General features: G+C 47.1%; 1 protein-coding gene across 1 annotated transcript in view; it reads right to left on the bottom strand.

The window, feature by feature from the left end:
* LOC148477619 (galactosylgalactosylxylosylprotein 3-beta-glucuronosyltransferase 1-like) overlaps positions 1-19,489 on the bottom strand; it is a 184,562-nt gene that overhangs the window by 43,856 nt on the left and 121,217 nt on the right. The window contains exon 3 of the mRNA XM_088456446.1: positions 1,521-2,053. Coding sequence (XP_088312572.1) covers positions 1,521-2,053 — 533 coding nt within the window. The remainder of the gene's footprint in view (positions 1-1,520; positions 2,054-19,489) is intronic.

Raw genomic sequence — 19,489 nt, 5'->3', positions numbered from 1 at the left:
AAGGAGCACTGGCATAACTGCCGTAGGTGCAGACGGTGCGGCTATGGGGCCTGGACCAGCTCCAGGGCCTGGCACTCCCCCTGCACCTATGGTGCCAGGCAAGCCGTGGTCGCGTCCTCCAGCAGTGTGCTGCGCAAGGCAGGCAGATCTGCCCTAGATGGAGCTGACCGGGAGAGGAGGTGTACCTGCTCTGCGCAGCACACTGCTGGAGGACGCGCCCACCAGAGGCAAGTCGAGGAAAAGGGAGGGGGAGAGGGTTAGTGAGGAAGGGGGGGCGGGGCCCGAGGAGGGGCCCGTGGAAATTTTGCTATGGGGCCCCTCTAGGTCTAGTTAGCCCCCTGAGAAGGAGAGTTCTATCTCCTTGGGTGGACAGCTGTGATGAAGTGTCCTAGTTATAAATTGTTGTTGTGAGGTAGATTACACGGAATTAGCACACAAGATACTTAGGGGTCTATTTACTAAGCAGTGTTAGGAGACAGAGTGAAAAGTGATAAGAAAGTGATAAGGTGCCAGCCAGTCAGCTCCCAACTGTCATTTTTCAAACACAGCCTGTGAGATGACAGTTGGGAGCTGATTGGCTGGCACCTTATCACTTTTCACTCTGTTTCCTAACACTGCTTAGTAACTAGACCCCTTGATATGTTAATGAAAGATATGAATCATTGTGTCGCTTATTTATATACAATAATCCACTAGCTTCATCCTCACAGCCATAATGAACCCTCTTAAGAAGCAGCTACTAATGTATCAAATCATATGCAGATTTTAAATTATTGGGGTTACGAGATTACACTACTTCATTATAACGTTTTCTTGGCGAAAGGAAATCTCTATTAATAATACCAAGCTAAACATTTCCTCCATTGTGCTCTCCCTGATAGCCTGGGTGCGCTCGGAAGGCCGAGCCTGTGAATAATGAGTGAGTGGCAGGTTATCCACCAAAGTGCAATGACCATACTGCTACAAAGTGAGGGCTCTTGCCTATTAAAACCCATGATTAAATCACAATTTAATTAAAGAGCAAAAACATATTGATTTTCTTCCAATGGACGTAAAATAGAAATTTCAACATTAAAGGTGATTAAGCGTGCTTTGCAAAGCCAATTACAAGGGTAAATTAAGATATTTATAAAGTCTGAAAGCCGAACAACTATAAAGAGAGTGGAATGTATTTTAGTCATTGGTCTTAACGCCAGAGCAGTAATTAGAAATTTTAACGCCTGCAGCAAAAAAATGATCTCTTGCCTTCGACTTTAAACAAGTTAACCTAAAGGGGAAGTGTATCAAGCAGTGAAAGTGGGGAAGTGGATCAGTGGAGAAGTTGCCCATAGCAACCAATCAGCTTTGAGGTAGCAGTTATCAAGTACTTTCTATGTAGAAGTTTATTGGTTGAAATCCTCCACTGGTCCACTTCTCCACTCTTTTTACTGTTTGATATCTCTCCCCCATATTTCTATGCTCCCCTTTTAGTCTTGTGCCTTGCCCCTCTTGGACTCTTCCCCAGTTACGGCCCTGCTTACCTCTTCAAAGAGCTCCAGGCTGTACGTGTTATCGTCATCGGCAAAGTACACCACTCCTTCCGGAGGGCTGGAAGCGTTAATGTTGTCCCGTAGCCACCGGAGACCAAGATTTCTCTGCATGGTTCCACGGGGGTTGTTAGTGGGAATCCTCGACGTTCCCCCTTTTAGGTTGTGGGGGCTCTCAATATTCAAGTGAGTGAAGTTAAGTCCTGCTTTCTCCAGGAGATTCGCCACCAGTTTTGTTTTCCTGGGACAGTCTTCTACCACGATCCAGTGCAAATTTACTACATGGAGAAAAGTGTTGGCCAACCGAACAAGCTCTGCCTTCTGGACCGGCCGGGTGTAGGTGGGTGTAATCACGTAGATAACTGGAATGTCCTCATTCCAAGGTGGGGGGCGCGAGTACACATACGTCCTGATAACCAGAGGGGTTTCACGGGTGGTGTGCTGGGGGACACACTGAAGGGAGTCCTCTTTACTCTGTGTCACGTTGCTGAGAAGAGGTTTGACTGTAGTGTTGTCACCTGTCTCCTCTGTAACAAAGGAAATTGGAGAATTCAGTTTGTTTACAGCAACGCATAAAGGTTTGATGACCCTGTACATTCAGGAAATTAGATGAAATTAGATGAAAGATCTATGGAATTATTAGAACATAGTGGGCAGTGGCTTTATAGCATATATGATTGTATCATTTCAAGCACTCCTAAAAATGGATGGAAGCCTCTGTCTACATTGTGATATTTATCTATATTGACCAGGGGGCTCTGCAGCAGTGGAGGAGTTTCGGACATTCCAGGATTGGATATTTCTGTATTGTGATTGGCTCTTTACAAATTGATGTGCCCAGCCCATTGCAATAGATATTGTGACATAGTTGTGTTTTCCCATCAGCCTTATTATAATATAAACTAGAGATGTAAGGGTTTGAATTCCTGTAATACGAACACATCCGAATTTAGGGATTACGAGTTGAACCGAGCCCCGGCTCAGGTCTTCCCGCTAACTCTGGATACCAAAACAACGCAAAAAGTCACCTTCCCGGCATTTTTTGGATTGAATGTGATCAGGCGCAATTTCACACAGGAGGTTGGAGGGAGAGTGGACTGTGAGCTGCAGCACTGTGAGGCACTGTCGCATTAATTTCAGGCACTAAAAAATATCATTAGGAGCACTGTGTTAAAGGGGCACTTTGATTAAAAAAAAAAAAAAAAAACACCATAGGAGCACTGTGAGGCACTGTGTTTTGCACTCAGAGCTTCAGTCACTGTGTTAGAAAAAAACACTGTGTTGTGTGTTCAGGCAGGTACTGTGTTGAAAAAAGCCATTAGGAGATTTGTGTTAAAGGGGCACTGTGTTAAGAAAAAAAGATATTAGGCTCACACTGTGTGTTCTTCAGGCACTGTGTTAAAAATATTAAATAAAACACTGTTGTGATAAAAAAAAAAAGCCATTAGGTTGCCATTACTAGGAGCGCTGTGAGGCACTGTATTGTATATTCAGGAAAATGTGTTAAAAAATAAAAAAAATAACATCACCAAGGTGCCATTATTAGGTGCACTGTGAGACATTATGTTGTGTGTTCAGGCAATGTGTTAAAAAATAAAAAAAATTACATCAGTATGGTGCCATTACTAGGTGCGCTGTGAGGCATTCTGTTGTGTGTTCAGGCAGTGTGTTAAGAAATAAAAGACATAACATCAGTAAGGTGCCATTACTAGGAGCACTGTGTGGCATTCTGTTGTGTGTTCAGGCACTGTGTTAAAAAATATTAAAATAAAACTGTTACATGTTCAGGCACTGTATCAAAAAATACTGTCATTAGTGTGCCATTACTAGGAGTGCTATGAGGCATTGTCAGGGGCGGATTGGGAACTTAAAGTGGCCCTGGAAAAAGTTCTGAGAGTGACCTCATTCAAATTTAACCTGTAGATGCCCCAACTCAAACATACGGGGTGCTAGCAAACAGCCAACTTGACAGTCAAACAATACAGAGAGCTTCTTTGTGCCTGCCATACAGCACAAACAACACCCCAGTCAAGGGCGTAGCTATAGTAGATGCTGCGAGTGAGACTGCTGCTGCGGGGGCCCAGGTCGCCTCTGAGGCCCGATCCTCTCCCTGCACCGAGTTACACTGTAATCTCCTGTGCCCCAGCATTTCTATTCTCACCCGAGTAATGCTGCAGGGCATCTGGGCCCAGAGCTGAGCCAAGCTACACTACTGCCATCTCTAGCAGCTGCCTGCATCCATTGTGATGTCATAATGCAGGTCACAGCTCTATATAAAGGATGCCCAGCTACTGGCAGCCATTTTGTTGTGACATTTTGTCTTACATTGATATTCTATAAGTAGTTCCTGCTTTATGTAGGCAACTTTGGATAACGACTACTGATATGAATTTATATCTTCCAATAATGTCCTGAACAGCAACATCTTCAGAAAAAGAATCTGAATAACATCTTCAGGTAAGGACTATATAACAAATTTTGGCCGGTCACCCTTCAGACACCTCCCTCCATTTTATCTGCAGCTTTTAATTTAGAGACAATGAATAAAGCTAATTATTCATCTGATATGACCAATACAACAAAATATTTACCAAGTGGGATGACTCCACTACTCAGGGCCGGATTAATATTGAGGCGTGTGGAGCTGCAGCTCCAGGCCCCAGATGAAAATAGGCCTAGAGGATGCGCTTGAGACCGGCAGAGTGTACAGGAAAAAAAATACGCTTTTCCTGTTGCAGGCTTGCAGCCAGCGCTGGCGTCCCGCTCATTCTAACCCCATCACCACACCCCCTGACCCTGAAAGACTAGTAAGCAGGAATCACATAAATCAGTAATAACAGAGTACTCAATCCAGTACTCTGGTAGGCAGCGAGGCGGGCCTGAGGTTTGTGCCCCGGACATCCCTCTCCCTATGCATTGGCCCCGATATCTGCGCTCCGCCCCTGGGAGGAGACATTTCCCCGTTCTTTACTGTAAAGGTACAGGGGAAATGTCTGTCAATCGGGCGTGGCTGGGCATACACTGCCTGATGCGGCCGACATTTAAGTTACAAAATATCGCACCGGACGGGCATGCTGGATGATCAATATTTTACCCTCGGTCGCCCTCGCACACAGTACAATTATCGGGGCGATCCGCTGATATCAGGCGGATCGCCCTGATAATTGTATAGTGTATGCCCGGCATTACTAAATATACTTTGGAAGGAACAAGAACATTTTTGTATCAGCAATGGGTGCCGGTTACCTTTGGTCTAATGTGTGTGTGTATGTAAATCATCTTAATGGTGCTAGCCACACCCCTAGCACAAGCCACACCCCCTGTGCAGACCACATATGCACAGTACCGTTCATGCACCTCATGCCTCCCTCCTCCCTGCTGTACTGGTCACACCACCAGTGGCAGAATACAATATATATATATATAATAATCAGTGCTCGAAGTGGGAATTTAGAGGTGGGGGTATGGAATTTTGAAGCTCCACCCCCCCCCCCATAATAAATAGGCCATCCATTAGAGATAAACAAAATCTGTAAGTAGGCTGAAAGGTGGTAAACAATAACATAAGTCAGTCACAAAACAATTATACACAGACAGGATCAATGGTACTCTCTCCACTCTGGTTTTAAATATGTCTCAAACATCTATTTGTGTATCTGTAACTGCCCCCATAGAGATGGGGCACAGTATGCAGGGAGGCTTTTGCAAAACTGTAACAAATTGACCTGCTAATTACTGTGCCACTATTACGGACCCATATGCTATACGGTCCAAGTCAGCATGTGAAAGCAGTTGGGCATGTGTCGGCTGTGAGTGGTAAGCCGTGTACTGTATCCTCACCCTGCCTTGTAATGTCCCTGCTGCCTTGGTCACTATGGGGGAAGATCGGGCACACTGCTGAGAGCTGTACGCTGACGCCGGGTGCTCGGGACTCAAAGTAGCACTCGTGATTTACAGCCAAGTGGAGAGAGACGGCTCCTTCCGCAGACAGGGTGGCATTTTAAATCCCGCGCAGGCCGCAAGCCAATGAGAAGCCCAGTGGGACACATCTCCATGCAATTCTGTTGCTGTTCCATACGTGATCCCAGCGCTGGTACAATCTCTAATGTGGCAAAACTAAGTGGCGGCGGGAAGTGGCGGTATGTTATAACGCCGTATACCACCCCACTTCGAGCACTGATAATAATAATAATAATAATAATAATAATAATAATAATAATAAAAATGTCAAATACAATCTGAGACATAAATGTAAGATATCAGTAATGGTAATGGTTGAGGTGACCTAGGTAAAATATTATATTGCATTCCTTTATATCCCTTCCAAGATGCTATATTAATTTGTATCAGACCTGACAACCTCAGCCTAATTGATGCGCTTGTTAAATGCTATCGTTTGACTGGTATTTTTACTTTCCTTTACCTATACTTATTTTCAATGCTTAATTATTAGTAAAAACTATTATTATTATTATTATTATTATTATTATGATGTATATGTAATTATTTTCTATTATTTTACTTTGTTTTATGTTACTATTTAACTTGCAAAACAAGTATAATCATGTGCGATAGATCAACTAATCAGAGCACTTTGGGCGGAGATCCTGCAGGGTATAAATTCAGTATGTGGACAACTTGTTACTAGCCTTCAAAAAGTTCCCCTTGTGTATGGAACAAAGGGCCTGATTCAGACCCGGTCGCAAGCGCTGAGCACTCACAACCGGATCGATGGTGGCCCAGAGTGCATGCACACGACGGAGCCGGCTCCGTCGTGCGCATGCGCGAGACCCGGATAGCGACGGGCAATCTGTCGCTCCGGGTCTCAAACTCCTTTGGTGGGCGGGTCAGGGGGAGTGGCTGCCCAGATGGAGGCGTTCCCATGAGAACGCCTACTGTCTGGAGGCGGCCCCACTGACATCACAAGTGATGTCAGTGGGAGAGCTTTCGGCTCTGTTTGAGCCGAAAGCTCTCTGGGGCTTGCGGCCACGAGACCCTATCACAAGGGTCTCATCGCAAGCCCGATGGTCTTGACCATCGCGACCATCATCCTGGCCGCTCGCATTAGCTGTGGTTGGCAACCCACAGCAATGCGAGCGGCCAGGAGGCCGCTCCATAAAAAAAAAAAAGACGCCCTGATTCAGAGCGAGCGCTCTGTCAGAGCGTCCGGCTCTGAATCAGGGCCAAAGCGCGTTGACTTTTTTGTGTGTACAAGCTCTGCTAAACATCTATCCAGCATTGTGAGATGACCTGCTGGCAACACTGTGTGTGTAATCCAGCATCGCAGGATCACAGAAATCCAACATGTTGGATTTTGGTGATTTGACAATCGCAATCAAAAAATTGACGCGATCGTCAAATCGGAGTCATTTAACATGTCAAATGTCAGTGATCCGGCGACAGATCGCTGAACATCAATGGTGGGCGATCGTAAATTTCCGATAAGCGATCGTAAATTTCCGATTGCATCCCTGCATTGCGACGATCCATCGCAGATGTATAGGCACCATTATACACACATCGCAATCCAGACGGTGACAAAATTAACTGCTACGAGACCAGAAATCCACTACATCTTACAGTCGCTCGTGTGTTACACATGCTGTGAGTTACAGATCCAGTACACAGCGTTCAGCCATCTGCCCCCTGTGGGTACCTCCGTTAGCAGTGAGTGCCCAGGGGGCTGGCCCCAGTGTACTGTTGGTACTCCTTCATCAGTCAGTGCCCAGGTGGCTGGCCCCAGTGCAGGTACCCTCTCAGCAGTGAGTGCCTAGGAGGCTGACCCCAGTATAGGTACCCCCTCAGTAGTGAGTGCCCAGGAGGCTGACACCAGTATAGGTACTCCCTCAGCAGTGAGTGCCCATGGGGCTGTTTCCAGCTGCACTAACAAGAGTCGCAACTTGTGCATGCATGTTTGTAGACACTACAGGAGTTGGATTAGTAGGAGTAGAGGGCACCCGGCTCCAGCGGTGCCTAAAAGTTTGACCAAGTCCTGCAAGGGCAGAGAGGGAAACACTAACACCACCAGCCTAACCCCTACCATACTTCCAGTCTGCCTAACTGGTGTACTTCCAGGGGCCTGTAATACAAAGCAATGAAAGATGCTGCAGCTCTCATGGACAACCATGTGGGTAAACACCCCACAGCACCCCAGACAGCAGCCCCAGAGGTGCATGCACAACCTGGAATTCCCCAGAGGCACTCACCCAGCGGCAGGAAATGCTTGGTGTCCACTACTTGCTAACTTGTGTCTGGTGTTGAATGAGAAGATGGTCTCCGGAGGTCTGGAGGCGGGGGAGCGACAGATGACCTCTACCACAGTGACCGGGAGGAGCAGCAGAAGTCACCAATCCCAGCATCCACAGAATAGATCCACAGGCAGACAAGCAGTCAGTGTGTATGTGTGTATGTGAGACCCCGGCTTTGAGGTGCTGCCTGTGCCTCACCTCACATCACTACTTTCCAGCACCTGATGCCACCAGCGGGGAGCCAAGGGAGGGTGAGTAGTGGATCAGGAAGAGGTAGGCTAATCTGTGAAGCACAGCCATTGGTGGTTGGTCCTTGGGGAGGGGTTAACCACCATGAACAAATCATGTTGGCTTTAGACATTAATATTCCAAGGCTGACTCTCATTTGGTGGGTCAGGTCACATTTTTTATGTATTGTTGGGCAATGATGACGGTCTTCTGTCTCTGGTATGGCCATTTAAATCTCTTGTATTGTCCTGAATTCTGAGGCCTGTGATTTTCTGCATGGATCAGTTTGCAATTTGCTCCATATGTAAAATTTCATAAATTTTATTTAGAATCAATCAATCAATCCATCAATTCTTTACCTGCCTTCCACTACATACTCCTCCTCTATTTCCATGTACTGACCTCTGATCTAGTTCTGGATTAATTCAAATATTCTTTCTATGGGTTGTATGGTTTATTAAACTGCCATCATATCTACCACTGCTGTGCCGCAATGTTTCATATGCTATATTCTTTTAAACTGCGTGTGTTTTGCCAACCAGCTCGCTGCAAACTGTCCAATATTGGTGATCAATATTGTGAAATGTGAGGTGGCCAAAATTGACTGGAAATTATTGTTATTGAGGTTAATAATACTGTGGGAACAAAAACAGGCCCAAGTTACATAATTTTAGCTGTTTTTATCAATTAAAAAAAAAAAAATCCAGATCTAAAACCAAAACACTTGAAGGTGGCTTTGGCAAAACTAAAACCAAAACCAAAACCTGTTGATGAATTAGAACCAATACCAAAACACGAGGGTCCTCACACATCTCAATTATAAACTGTGAGTGGCTCTCAATGTTTGCTCTTTTGTTTTGTAATTCACACCTACATGGTCCCATGACACCATTTTGCTCTATGCTGGTTACACAGAAAATAACGTTTGGACAAGTTTGTGCACTGTAGCGAATTTCACTTTGGTTTTCAGGGCAGATTAGGCCTTCGCCAGTTCTTGGCAAGTTTTCACAAACTTTCCACTGGAATTTCCCAACACGACAATAATGAATCCGCCTAATTTATGATTTGATAAGACGTATTCGGAGACAAGCTGTACCCTTGAATGAGACACACATTTGAATAGCCTTTGCTGTGTGGTGCTGCAGCCATCTGTTCTTGTATGATGTATTTTATCTTTTCTGATTGAGGTATAAATAATTGATCTCGAGGGACGTACGAGGGAAATCTCCCCGGGGGACGAGATATCATTGCCCAGCTTGCTCTCCCAGTGTCTCCCAAGTTTTTGGAAGATACATTCGCTGGGATTTATCACTCAAGTTTTTTAGATACTTGTCCCTGTTTGACAACCTGCTAAGTAAAGTAAGGACTGTGGGGCTAATTCAGATTGGCACGCAATTCAGTCGCAAGTGTGGCCGTATTGTGCGCAAGGAAATTAATGCGTATATTTGCTTGAATTCGGTGAACCGCACCACTCCTATCCATCTGCTTGTGGTAGTATCCTTCATCACTATCAGCGCGGAATGGTGCCAGCCCTAATCCTGGTGCAATGGGTCTGTCTGCAATCATACTCTGAATACGTTTCCGCCTGCATGCCTGTGACACACCCTCAACCCACATAATGTATGTATGAACCCCCTATGGTCACCCAGTTACACCTGTTCTGTCACAGGTAGAGATGTGACCGAGGGCCTGATTCAGCTTTGGGAATAGAGTAAGAAAGAGCAAGTAACTGTGCATCTTGGCAAAACCATACTTGCCTATTGTGCTGCCCCCTCCTCCAGGGCTCTATAAGTGGGTGGGTGGGGGGGGATGCGAGTGGGTGGAGGGGGGCCACAGGGGGTGCTGGCGATGGAGAGAGGTGTGGGAGAGTTGCCTACTTTTCTGGGTGGCCACCCAATTTTCGGGAGCCTTCCGAACATTCCGGAGTATAGGCAAGTATGGGTAAAACCATGCTGCACTTAGATTTGGAAGGGACGTGTCCAAACTGAAATCTAAATTGCACTGTAATAATAAAGCGGTGCAGTATGTGTGGGCTACACACAACAGCAGCCAGTATTTACCCCGTATGCAAAACAAATGTATGTATTTGCACCCCTCGCATTGCAACATGGTTTGTCCAGGTTCACAATTACTTGCTCTATCTTAAGGTGGGTACACACTGCAAAGATATATAGTGATCTGCGGATATATCTGTAGATGATGGTCGTTCATAATATATACTAGGGGTGTGCACCGGCCACTTTTCGTGTTTTGTGTTTTGGTTTTGGATCTGGATCTTTCTTCGTGTTTTGGATCTGGATTGGTTTTGCCAAAACCACCCTTCCGTGTTTTGGGTTCTGGGTTTTGTGTTTTGGATCTGTATTTTTTTGAAAAAAAGCATAAAAACAGCTAAAATCACAGAATTTGTAGGTTTTTCTGCTCCTATGCTATTATTAACCTCAATAACCTTAATTTCCACTCATTTCCAGTCTATTCTGAACACCTCACAATAGTGTTTTTATGTCCAAAAGGTTGCACCGAGGTAGCTGGATGACTATGCTAAGCGACACGAGTGGGCGGCACAAACACGTGACCCATCTAGGAGTGACACTGCAGTCGCAGACAGGATGGCAGTTAGAAAAACTAGGCCCCAAACTGTACATAATGCAAAGAAAAAAAAGAGGTGCAAGATGGAATTGTCCTTGGGCCCTCCCACCCACCCTTATGTTGTATAAACAGGACATGCACACTTTAACAAATCAATCATTTCAGCGCCAGGGTCTGCCACACAACTGTGGCTGAAATGATTGGTTCGTTTGGGCCCCCACAAAACAAGCTGGCAATTAATCTGTCCCTGCACAAACTGGCTCTACGGAGGCAAGATGTCATCCTCATCCTCCTCATCCACCGATTCCTCACCCTCTTCAGTGTGTACATCCTCATCCTCACAAAGTATTAACTCGTCCCCACTTGAATCCACCACCACAGGTCCCTCTGTACCTTCTGGAGGCTGGTCTCCCTGGAAGAGCTGATAATTCATTTTGATGAACATCATCTTCTCCACATTCTGTGGAAGCAACCTCCTACGCCTTTCGCTGACAAGGTTCCCGGCTGCACTAAACACTCTTTCGGAGTACACACTGGAGGGGGGGCAACTCAGGTAAAATAGAGCCAGTTTGTACAGGGGCCTCCAAATTGCCTCTTTTTCCTGCCAGTACAGGTATGGACTGTCTGACATGCCTACTTGGATGCTGTCACCGATGTAATCCTCCACCATTCTGTCAATGGTGACAGTATCATATGCAGTGACAGTAGACATGTCAGATATTGTTGCCAGGTCCTTCAGTCCGGACCAGATGTCCAAACTTGGTCCTGCCTGCCCTGCATCACCGCCAGCGGGTTGCTTAGGATACCTAAGTTTTTTCCTGGCAGCCCCAGTTGCGGGAGAAAATGAAGAATGAGCCGTTGACGTGTCACGTTCCGCTTCAGCTGACAGTGTGTTCACCAGCAGGTCTTTGCACCTCTGCAGGCTTGTGTCGGCCGGAAAGAGAGACACCACATAGGCTTTAAAACTAGGATCGAGCACGGTGGCCAAAATGTAGTGGTCTGATTTCAACAGATTGACCACCCTGGAATCCTGGCAAAGCGAATGAAGGGCTTCATCCACAAGTCCCACATGCCGAGCGGAATCGCTCCATCTTAGCTCCTCCTTCACTTTCTCCAGCTGCTTCTGCAAAAGCCTGATGAGGGGAATGACCTGACTCAAGCTGGCAGTGTCTGAACTGACTTCACGTGTGGCAAGTTCGAAGGGCTGGAGAACCTTGCACAACACGGAAATCATTCTCCACTGCGCTTGAGTCAGGTGCATACCCCCTCCTTTGCCTATGTCATAGGTGGATGTATAGGCTTGTATGGCCTTTTGCTGCTCCTCCATCCTCTGAAGCATATAGAGGGTTGAGTTCCACCGCGTCACAACCTCTTGCTTCAGGTGATGGCGGGGCAGGTTCAAGAGTGTTTGCTGGCGCTCCAGTCTTCGGCACGCAGTCGCTGAATGGCGAAAGTGGCCAGAAATTTTTCGGGCCACCCAAAGTGTCTCCTGCACGCCCCTGTCGCTTTTCAGAAAATTCTGCACCACCAAGTTTATTGTGTGAGCAAAACATGGGACGTGCTGGAATTTGCCCAGATGTAATGCCCGCACAATATTGGTGGCGTTGTCAGATATCACAAATCCCCAGGAGAGTCTAAGTGGGGTAAGCCACTGGGCGATGATTTCCCTCAGTTTCTCTAAGAGGTTGTCGGCGGTGTGCCTCTTACTGAAACCGGTGATACACAGCGTAGCCTGCCTTGTAACGAGCTGGCGTTTCTGAGATGCTGCTACTGGTGACGCTGCTGCTGTTGCTGCGTAAGGTGATACATCTACCCAGTGGGCTGTCACAGTCATATAGTCCTTAGTCTGCCCTGTACCACTTGTCCACATGTCCGTGGTTAAGTGGACATTGTGTACAACGGCATTTTTCAGGACACTGAGGACACTTTTTCTGACGTTTCTGTACAGTCTCGGTATCGCCTGCCTAGTGAAGTGGAATCTAGACGGGATTTGGAACCGGGGACACACTACCTCCATCAATTGTCTAAATCCCACTGCACTAATGGCGGATACCGGACGCACGTCTAACACCAACATAGCAGTCAAGGCCTCAGTTATACGTTTTGCTTCAGGATGACTGCTGTCGTACTTCATCCTCCTCGCTAAGGACTGTTGGAGGGTCAATTGTTTAGTAAAAGTAGTGGTGTTCCTACTTCCTCTCTGGGATGATGAACGACTCCCAGCAGCAGCAACAGCAGCAGCGGCAGCAGTAGGCGTAGCAATGCAGGATCCTCCGGAGGAATCCCGGATAGGAGAGTCAGTCATGCCAGTGACATGGCCTGCAGGACTACTTCTGATCCTGACTAAGGAGGAAATTGACGAGGAGGGAGTTGACGGTGTGGTTTGCAGGCGCTTGGATACAACAGGACAACGGGATTTAGGTGTCCCTGGACTGCTTACGGTCTTAGCCAAAGTTTCTGAACTTGACAGTAACTTTTTATGAACGCGCTGCAGGTGCCGTATAAGGGAGGATGTTCCTAGGTGGTTGACGTCCCTACCCCTACTTATTTCACCTTTACATATGGTACATATGGCAAGACAGTTGTTGTCCGGATTTGGATAGAAATATTGCCAGACCAAAGAGGTGGAATGTTTGGTCTTCTGCCCAGGCATGACCGTGATGGGCTTTTTCATCCCACGGACAACAACTGTCTCCCCCGGAGCCTGATTTAAACAAACCACATCACCATCAGAATCCTCCTCGCCAACTTCCTCCTCAGCGCCAGCTACACCAGTATCCTCATCCTGTTGTACTTCAACAGTGACATCTTCAATTTGCATATCAGCAAGTGGACTGTGGGTGCTCCTTTCAACACTTGCAGGGGGCGTGCAAATGGTGGAAAGAGCCACCTCTTCCTGTCCAGTGCTGGGAAGGTCAGGCATCGCAACCACCACCACACTTGGACTCTCCTTGGGGATTTGTGATATCTTCTTAGAAAGCACAGTTCTTCGCTGTGCTTTTGCCAGCTTAACTCTTTTGATTTTTTTAGTGGGAGGAGGGCTTCCATCGTCATGTGAAGCTGAACCACTAGTCATGAACATACTAGGGATCGACCTTAGCCGTTCCTTGCCACTCCGTGTCGTAAATGGCATATTGGCAAGTTTACGTTTCTCTTCAGCTGATTTAAATGTCTTTTTCAAGGTCATTTTCCTGAACTTTGCCATTTGGGATTGTATGTGCCCTCTACTATGACATTGGGCATCGGCCTTGGCAGACGACGTTGATGGCATGTTATCGTCTATGTCATGGCTAGTGGCAGCAGCTTCAGCACTAGGAGGAAGTGGTTCTTGATCTTTCTCTATTTTATTTTTATCGGAGAAAGTTTGGTCCTCCATTTATGTTATATCGATTTGATATATACGTGCGGCTAAACACAGAAAATAATTTTTTTTTTGGTTTGGACTGGAGTGTACTTTGGGGGTTACAGCACCCTTTAACGGTCAAGCCAGCCGGCCCTTTACTTATGACACAGGCGCACGCTTGGCACTACTTTGTTGATGCACGTGCGGCTACTGCGCACACAATTCAAAAACACAGAAAATAATTTTTTTTTTGGTTTGGACTGGAGTGTACTTTCGGGGGTTACAGCACCCTTAACGGTCACGCCAGCTGGCCCTTTACTTATGACACAGGCGCACGCTTGGCACTACTTTGTTGATGCACGTGCGGCTACTGCGCACACAATTCAAAAACACAGAAAATAATTTTTTTTTTGGTTTGGACTGGAGTGTACTTTGGGGGTTACAGCACCCTTTAACGGTCAAGCCAGCCGGCCCTTTACTCATGACACAGGCGCACGCTTGGCACTACTTTGTTGATGCACGTGCGGCTACTGCGCACACAATTCAAAAACACAGAAAATAATTTTTTTTTTGGTTTGGACTGGAGTGTACTTTGGGGGTTACAGCACCCTTTAATGGTCAAGCCAGCCGGCCCTTTACTTATGACACAGGCGCACGCTTGGCACTACTTTGTTGATGCACGTGCGGCTACTGCGCACACAATTCACAAACACAGAAAATAATTTTTTTTTTGGTTTGGACTGGAGTGTACTTTGGGGGTTACAGCACCCTTTAACGGTCAAGCCAGCCGGCCCTTTACTTATGACACAGGCGCACGCTTGGCACTACTTTGTTGATGCACGTGCGGCTACTGCGCACACAATTCAAAAACACAGAAAATTATTATTTTTTGGTTTGGACTGGAGTGTACTTTCAGGGGTTACAGCGCCCTTAACGGTCAAGCCAGCCGGCCCTTTACTTATGACACAGGCGCACGCTTGGTACTACTTTGTTGATGCACGTGCGGCTACTGCGCACACAATTCACAAACACAGAAAATAATTTTTCTTTTGGTTTGGACTGGAGTGTACTTTGGGGGTTACAGCACCCTTTAACGGTCAAGCCAGCCGGCCCTTTACTTATGACACAGGCGCACGCTTGGCACTACTTTGTTGATGCACGTGCGGCTACTGCGCACACAATTCACAAACACAGAAAATAATTTTTTTTTGGTTTGGACTGGAGTGTACTTTCGGGGGTTACAGCACCCTTAACGGTCAAGCCAGCCGGCTCTTTACTTATGACACAGGCACACGCTTGGCACTACTTTGTTGATGCACGTGCGGCTACTGCGCACACAATTCACAAACACAGAAAATAATTTTTTTTTTGGTTTGGACTGGAGTGTACTTTCGGGGGTTACAGCACCCTTAACGGTCAAGCCAGCCGGTCCTTTACTTATGACACAGGCGCACGCTTGGCACTACTTTGTTGATGCACGTGCGGCTACTGCGCACACAATTCACAAACACAGAAAATAATTTTTTTTTTGGTTTGGACTGGAGTGTACTTTGGGGGTTACAGCACCCTTTAACGGTCAAGCCAGCCGGCCCTTTACTTATGACACAGGCGCACGTTTGGCACTACTTTGTTGATGCACGTGCGGCTACTGCGCACACAATTCACAAACACAGAAAATATATTATTTTTTTAGCACTTGGGGGGAGCACCCCTGATGGACAGTGCACCCCCTGGACAACACTACAGCACCCCTTTAGGACTGGGACACTGCACAGGACTTTGGAGTGGACACAGCCCCTATGGAGAACTGACTGCACAACACAGTCCAGCCAGCCCCTATGGACTTTGAAGTAGTGGACACAGCCCCTATTAACAACAGCAGCACAGCACAACACAGCCAGCCCCTATGGACTTTGAAGTAGTGGACACAGCCCCTATGGAGAACTGACTGCACAACACAGTCCAGCCAGCCCCTATGGACTTTGAAGTAGTGGACACAGCCCCTATTAACAACAGCAGCACAGCACAACACAGCCAGCCCCTATGGACTTTGAAGTAGTGGACACAGCCCCTATGGACTTTGAAGTAGTGGACAACAGCAGCACTACACTACACTACACTACACAGCCCTAACTCCCACCCTCCCTCTTCACTGTCCACAGCCGAGTGAGAAAATGGCGCCGACGCGGGTACCTTATATAGGATCCAAAACCCGCGAGACTCGGAAGGCGGGATGATGACGTTTTGCCTCGATTTCAGATCCGAGTCAGGCGGGAAAAGTCGAGCCTGACTCGGATCGGACTCGGATCGGGGGGGCTCGGGGGGGTTCGGATTTCAGAAATCCGAACCCGCTCACCCCTAATATATACACTGAACGGCCATCATCTTCCAAGCAGCCGCCGGTCCCACTGGCCAGGGTTCGCCCCGCGACCCCCTCCCTGCGGCTGTTGTGGCATGTGCATGGGCGATCGGCTGATCGTCCGTACACACTTGCCTATGGACAGATATGTCTGCAGATATTTCTGCCATCAGCTGTGCAGCAGAGCCGACGCGATATGTCTGTAAACGACGTCGTTCACAGACATATCGCTGGTACACACTGGCTGACGGGCACAATATATATTGGCCAATATATCTGTCAGTGTGTACCCAGCTTACCTCTATTTCCAAATTTGAATCAGGCCATAAATTGCATCTGAATCTGAACGGCCTGTAGCTGTTCATAGTTGGGTGTGTGTCGGCTTTTATTAAAGTTCAATAGCTTCAGAGGGTTAGTAACTATTAAAGTGGATCTGTCATCTTGTCACCAGGGACCTCATTCAGAGCCGGTCGTTGCGGCCGCTCGGTCGTACGCCACCGATGTTCGCTAAACTGCGCATGCGTAAAATTCGCAATGCTCATGCGCAAACTAGCTATTACAATCAGAAATTGCTCTCTCCTTGAACACAGCCAGGTCGTTAGTTTGAATGACAGGATGAGGCATTTGTGGGTGGTAACAGGGGAAGGTGGTTGTGAACGGGGGAGTGGAGATCCGAACGCAGGCGTGCCTGACTATGCAAACGGCGTTTTATGGGAGTGCATAATTAACTAAGTAGTGTCATGGCACATGTGACATGGGAGGTTTTTACACTGACCTGATCGTAGTGCTTAAGAGAGGGTATGGTCAACCTTAAGCTCTACGAGCAGCTCCGATGGTTCCCGATGGTCTCGATTAATCTTTATATGCCCGGAGATGACGTGTAATGCGAACGAGAAGGGGGCGTATTTTTAGTCTTACGGCCGCATCCTCCACTCGCTCGTCCAGCTAACGATCCCATCTTAACGATGTAACTTGCGAGCGCTTCATTTGCATATCCGGCTCCTTTTACCTTACGACCGAGCGGCCGCAACGACCCACGCTGAATGAGGTCCTAGGTCCCTTGGTCAATTATGCTTTGCACAGAGATTTAATAAAGAGATAAAATTGGAGGATAAATAGCACCAACCAATCAGCTCCTAACTGTCACTTTACAGGCTGTGTTTGAAAATTGACAGTTAGGAGCTGATTGGTTGGTGCTATTTATCTCCAAGCTTTATTAAATCTGTAGGACTCAAGTTCAAACACAAACTGTTCTTACGGATATCTGCAAACTGCACCTGCGTCGTCGTACCATGCATGCGCATATAGGCGGAGTTTGAAAGCACGGACGGCTTGATCTATTCGTTTATGGATCACTGTTTCCATGAAATGGGCGCAACTGTGCAGCAACCATGATAACAGATGGACCTGATCTGTCTGTGGGAGCGTTATGGCGATGTGATGGGCCTCTGGGCAGACGTTCAAGCTTGTTCGCAGCGTGCGGATGGAGATGGGACGTCTGTTTATGAGGGATCTCTTGCACCCAGCACCGGCTGGGTATAACTAAGTCCCGATACTAATGGTGACAGCTGCTGATAGTTAGACAGTGGGCGGCCCGCCGGCCATCTGCATGGAGACGCAGAGATCTTCGGCATAGACGAGCAGAAACTCACATTAGCGTAAGGTAGCAAGCGGGCTGTCACCGGTACACAAAAGTCTCTGAATTAGGTCCTATGTAACAAAAAGGTATCGGATCATCCATAAGAGAGTTTATAGAGCACTATGGGCCTGATTCACTATAGATCGCTATTGTGCTTATACGCACGTAACGCAGTTGCTAATATCAGTGGTGATATGTAAATGTTTGCATCCGCATTGCGATCGCAGCCTGACATAAGGAAGCTCACTACCCCTTACTCACATCAGTATACTTGGCCAAAATAGCGAAATAATCAGTAGAATCGAGTAACATCGGACCCATACGCACTGTAAGGCAGGTCAGACCTCACTCAGGAATTGCTGACTTCAGCGCACGCTATGAGGCCTCAGGCTGCGTATGGTATCACAGTGGATAATTTATGCACGCCCCTGCAACAGCGTTCAAATGCACTGGCACGTCTTGCGTTTCCCCGACCCCCGTCGCCACCCACAAATGGCACTTCCTGTCAATCACTCTGCCATGGGTCTGCGTATACTCTGGGATTGCAGTCCCGAGCACAGCAGCCGTTTCACGCACGCGATTGCGTGCGTATAAGCAACTGCATTCCTTGCGGAATCAGGCCCTATGTTCTCTCCTATACACTGTGTACCCACTTAACACAGTGTCAAGATGGCGCAGCTCATGCGCAGTACTTAGGTTGGCGGCCATCTTGGAACAGGGAATGAAGCCTCCCTGGAAGAACATGGCGTCTGAGCAGTAGCAATACATTTTCACTTATTCTGCAGCATAGGTTCAGATGAAGTGATGATTTTTTTTCTCACGGATTCCTTAAATCCTTTGCCCCCCAACTGGAAGCTTTCCTTCAGATATCTGCAGCTGGGCAATGTGAGCTCTCATTATCCACAGTGCTGATAATAAAACCTGCTTAAAAATGAAAGTCATTCAGAGGAAAAGATCCTGTCCTCTAAATGACACCCAGCACACAGCCAGAAAAGCAGACTAATATTTATCCTATTAATTCACTAGGAACTTGTGACATCACCTCGTGCCTCGTGCCTCAGTGAAGTTAATATTCCTTGCAGATCAATCTGTAATATTGGTCCCCACATTCCTTCCAATAGGAGTTTAACTTAATGGAAAGTGGGTGTGGTTTGGTGGGAATGTTTCCATGGTTGGAGTGTATGATTTTCGGTGTGTCGATCACTTGTTTGTGATTGTTTATTGTGCTATCGTTCAGCCCATAATATGTGTAACCCCTGGGGATGCTGCAGCTGGACTTGAGCACCCAGGGCTACAAATAACCTTTGCCCCAGTAAGAAGAGAGATGGGCACTGTCTTTTACCAGTCCAGGGAGAGAACCTACCTCAATCTCTCAGAAGGCTGCTGTGACAAGGGGCACTAGCATATTTTCCATGCTGCGCTCCGTACGAAATCGCAGCTGCGTACGTAATAGCGATCCTTACTGAATAAGGCCCTATGATTGTTGCTCCTGACTGCAAAGTGATTGAAAGAGCCCTGTAAAGTTGTAAACTGGACACATGGTGCTTTAATGACACACTG

Source organism: Taudactylus pleione, unplaced genomic scaffold (genome assembly GCF_031769625.1).
Source record: "Taudactylus pleione unplaced genomic scaffold, aTauple2 ptg000705l, whole genome shotgun sequence".
NCBI lineage: Eukaryota > Metazoa > Chordata > Amphibia > Anura > Myobatrachidae > Taudactylus > Taudactylus pleione.
The sequence above is the reverse complement of the archived record's forward strand: the minus strand, read 5'-3'. Positions and strand labels throughout refer to the sequence as shown.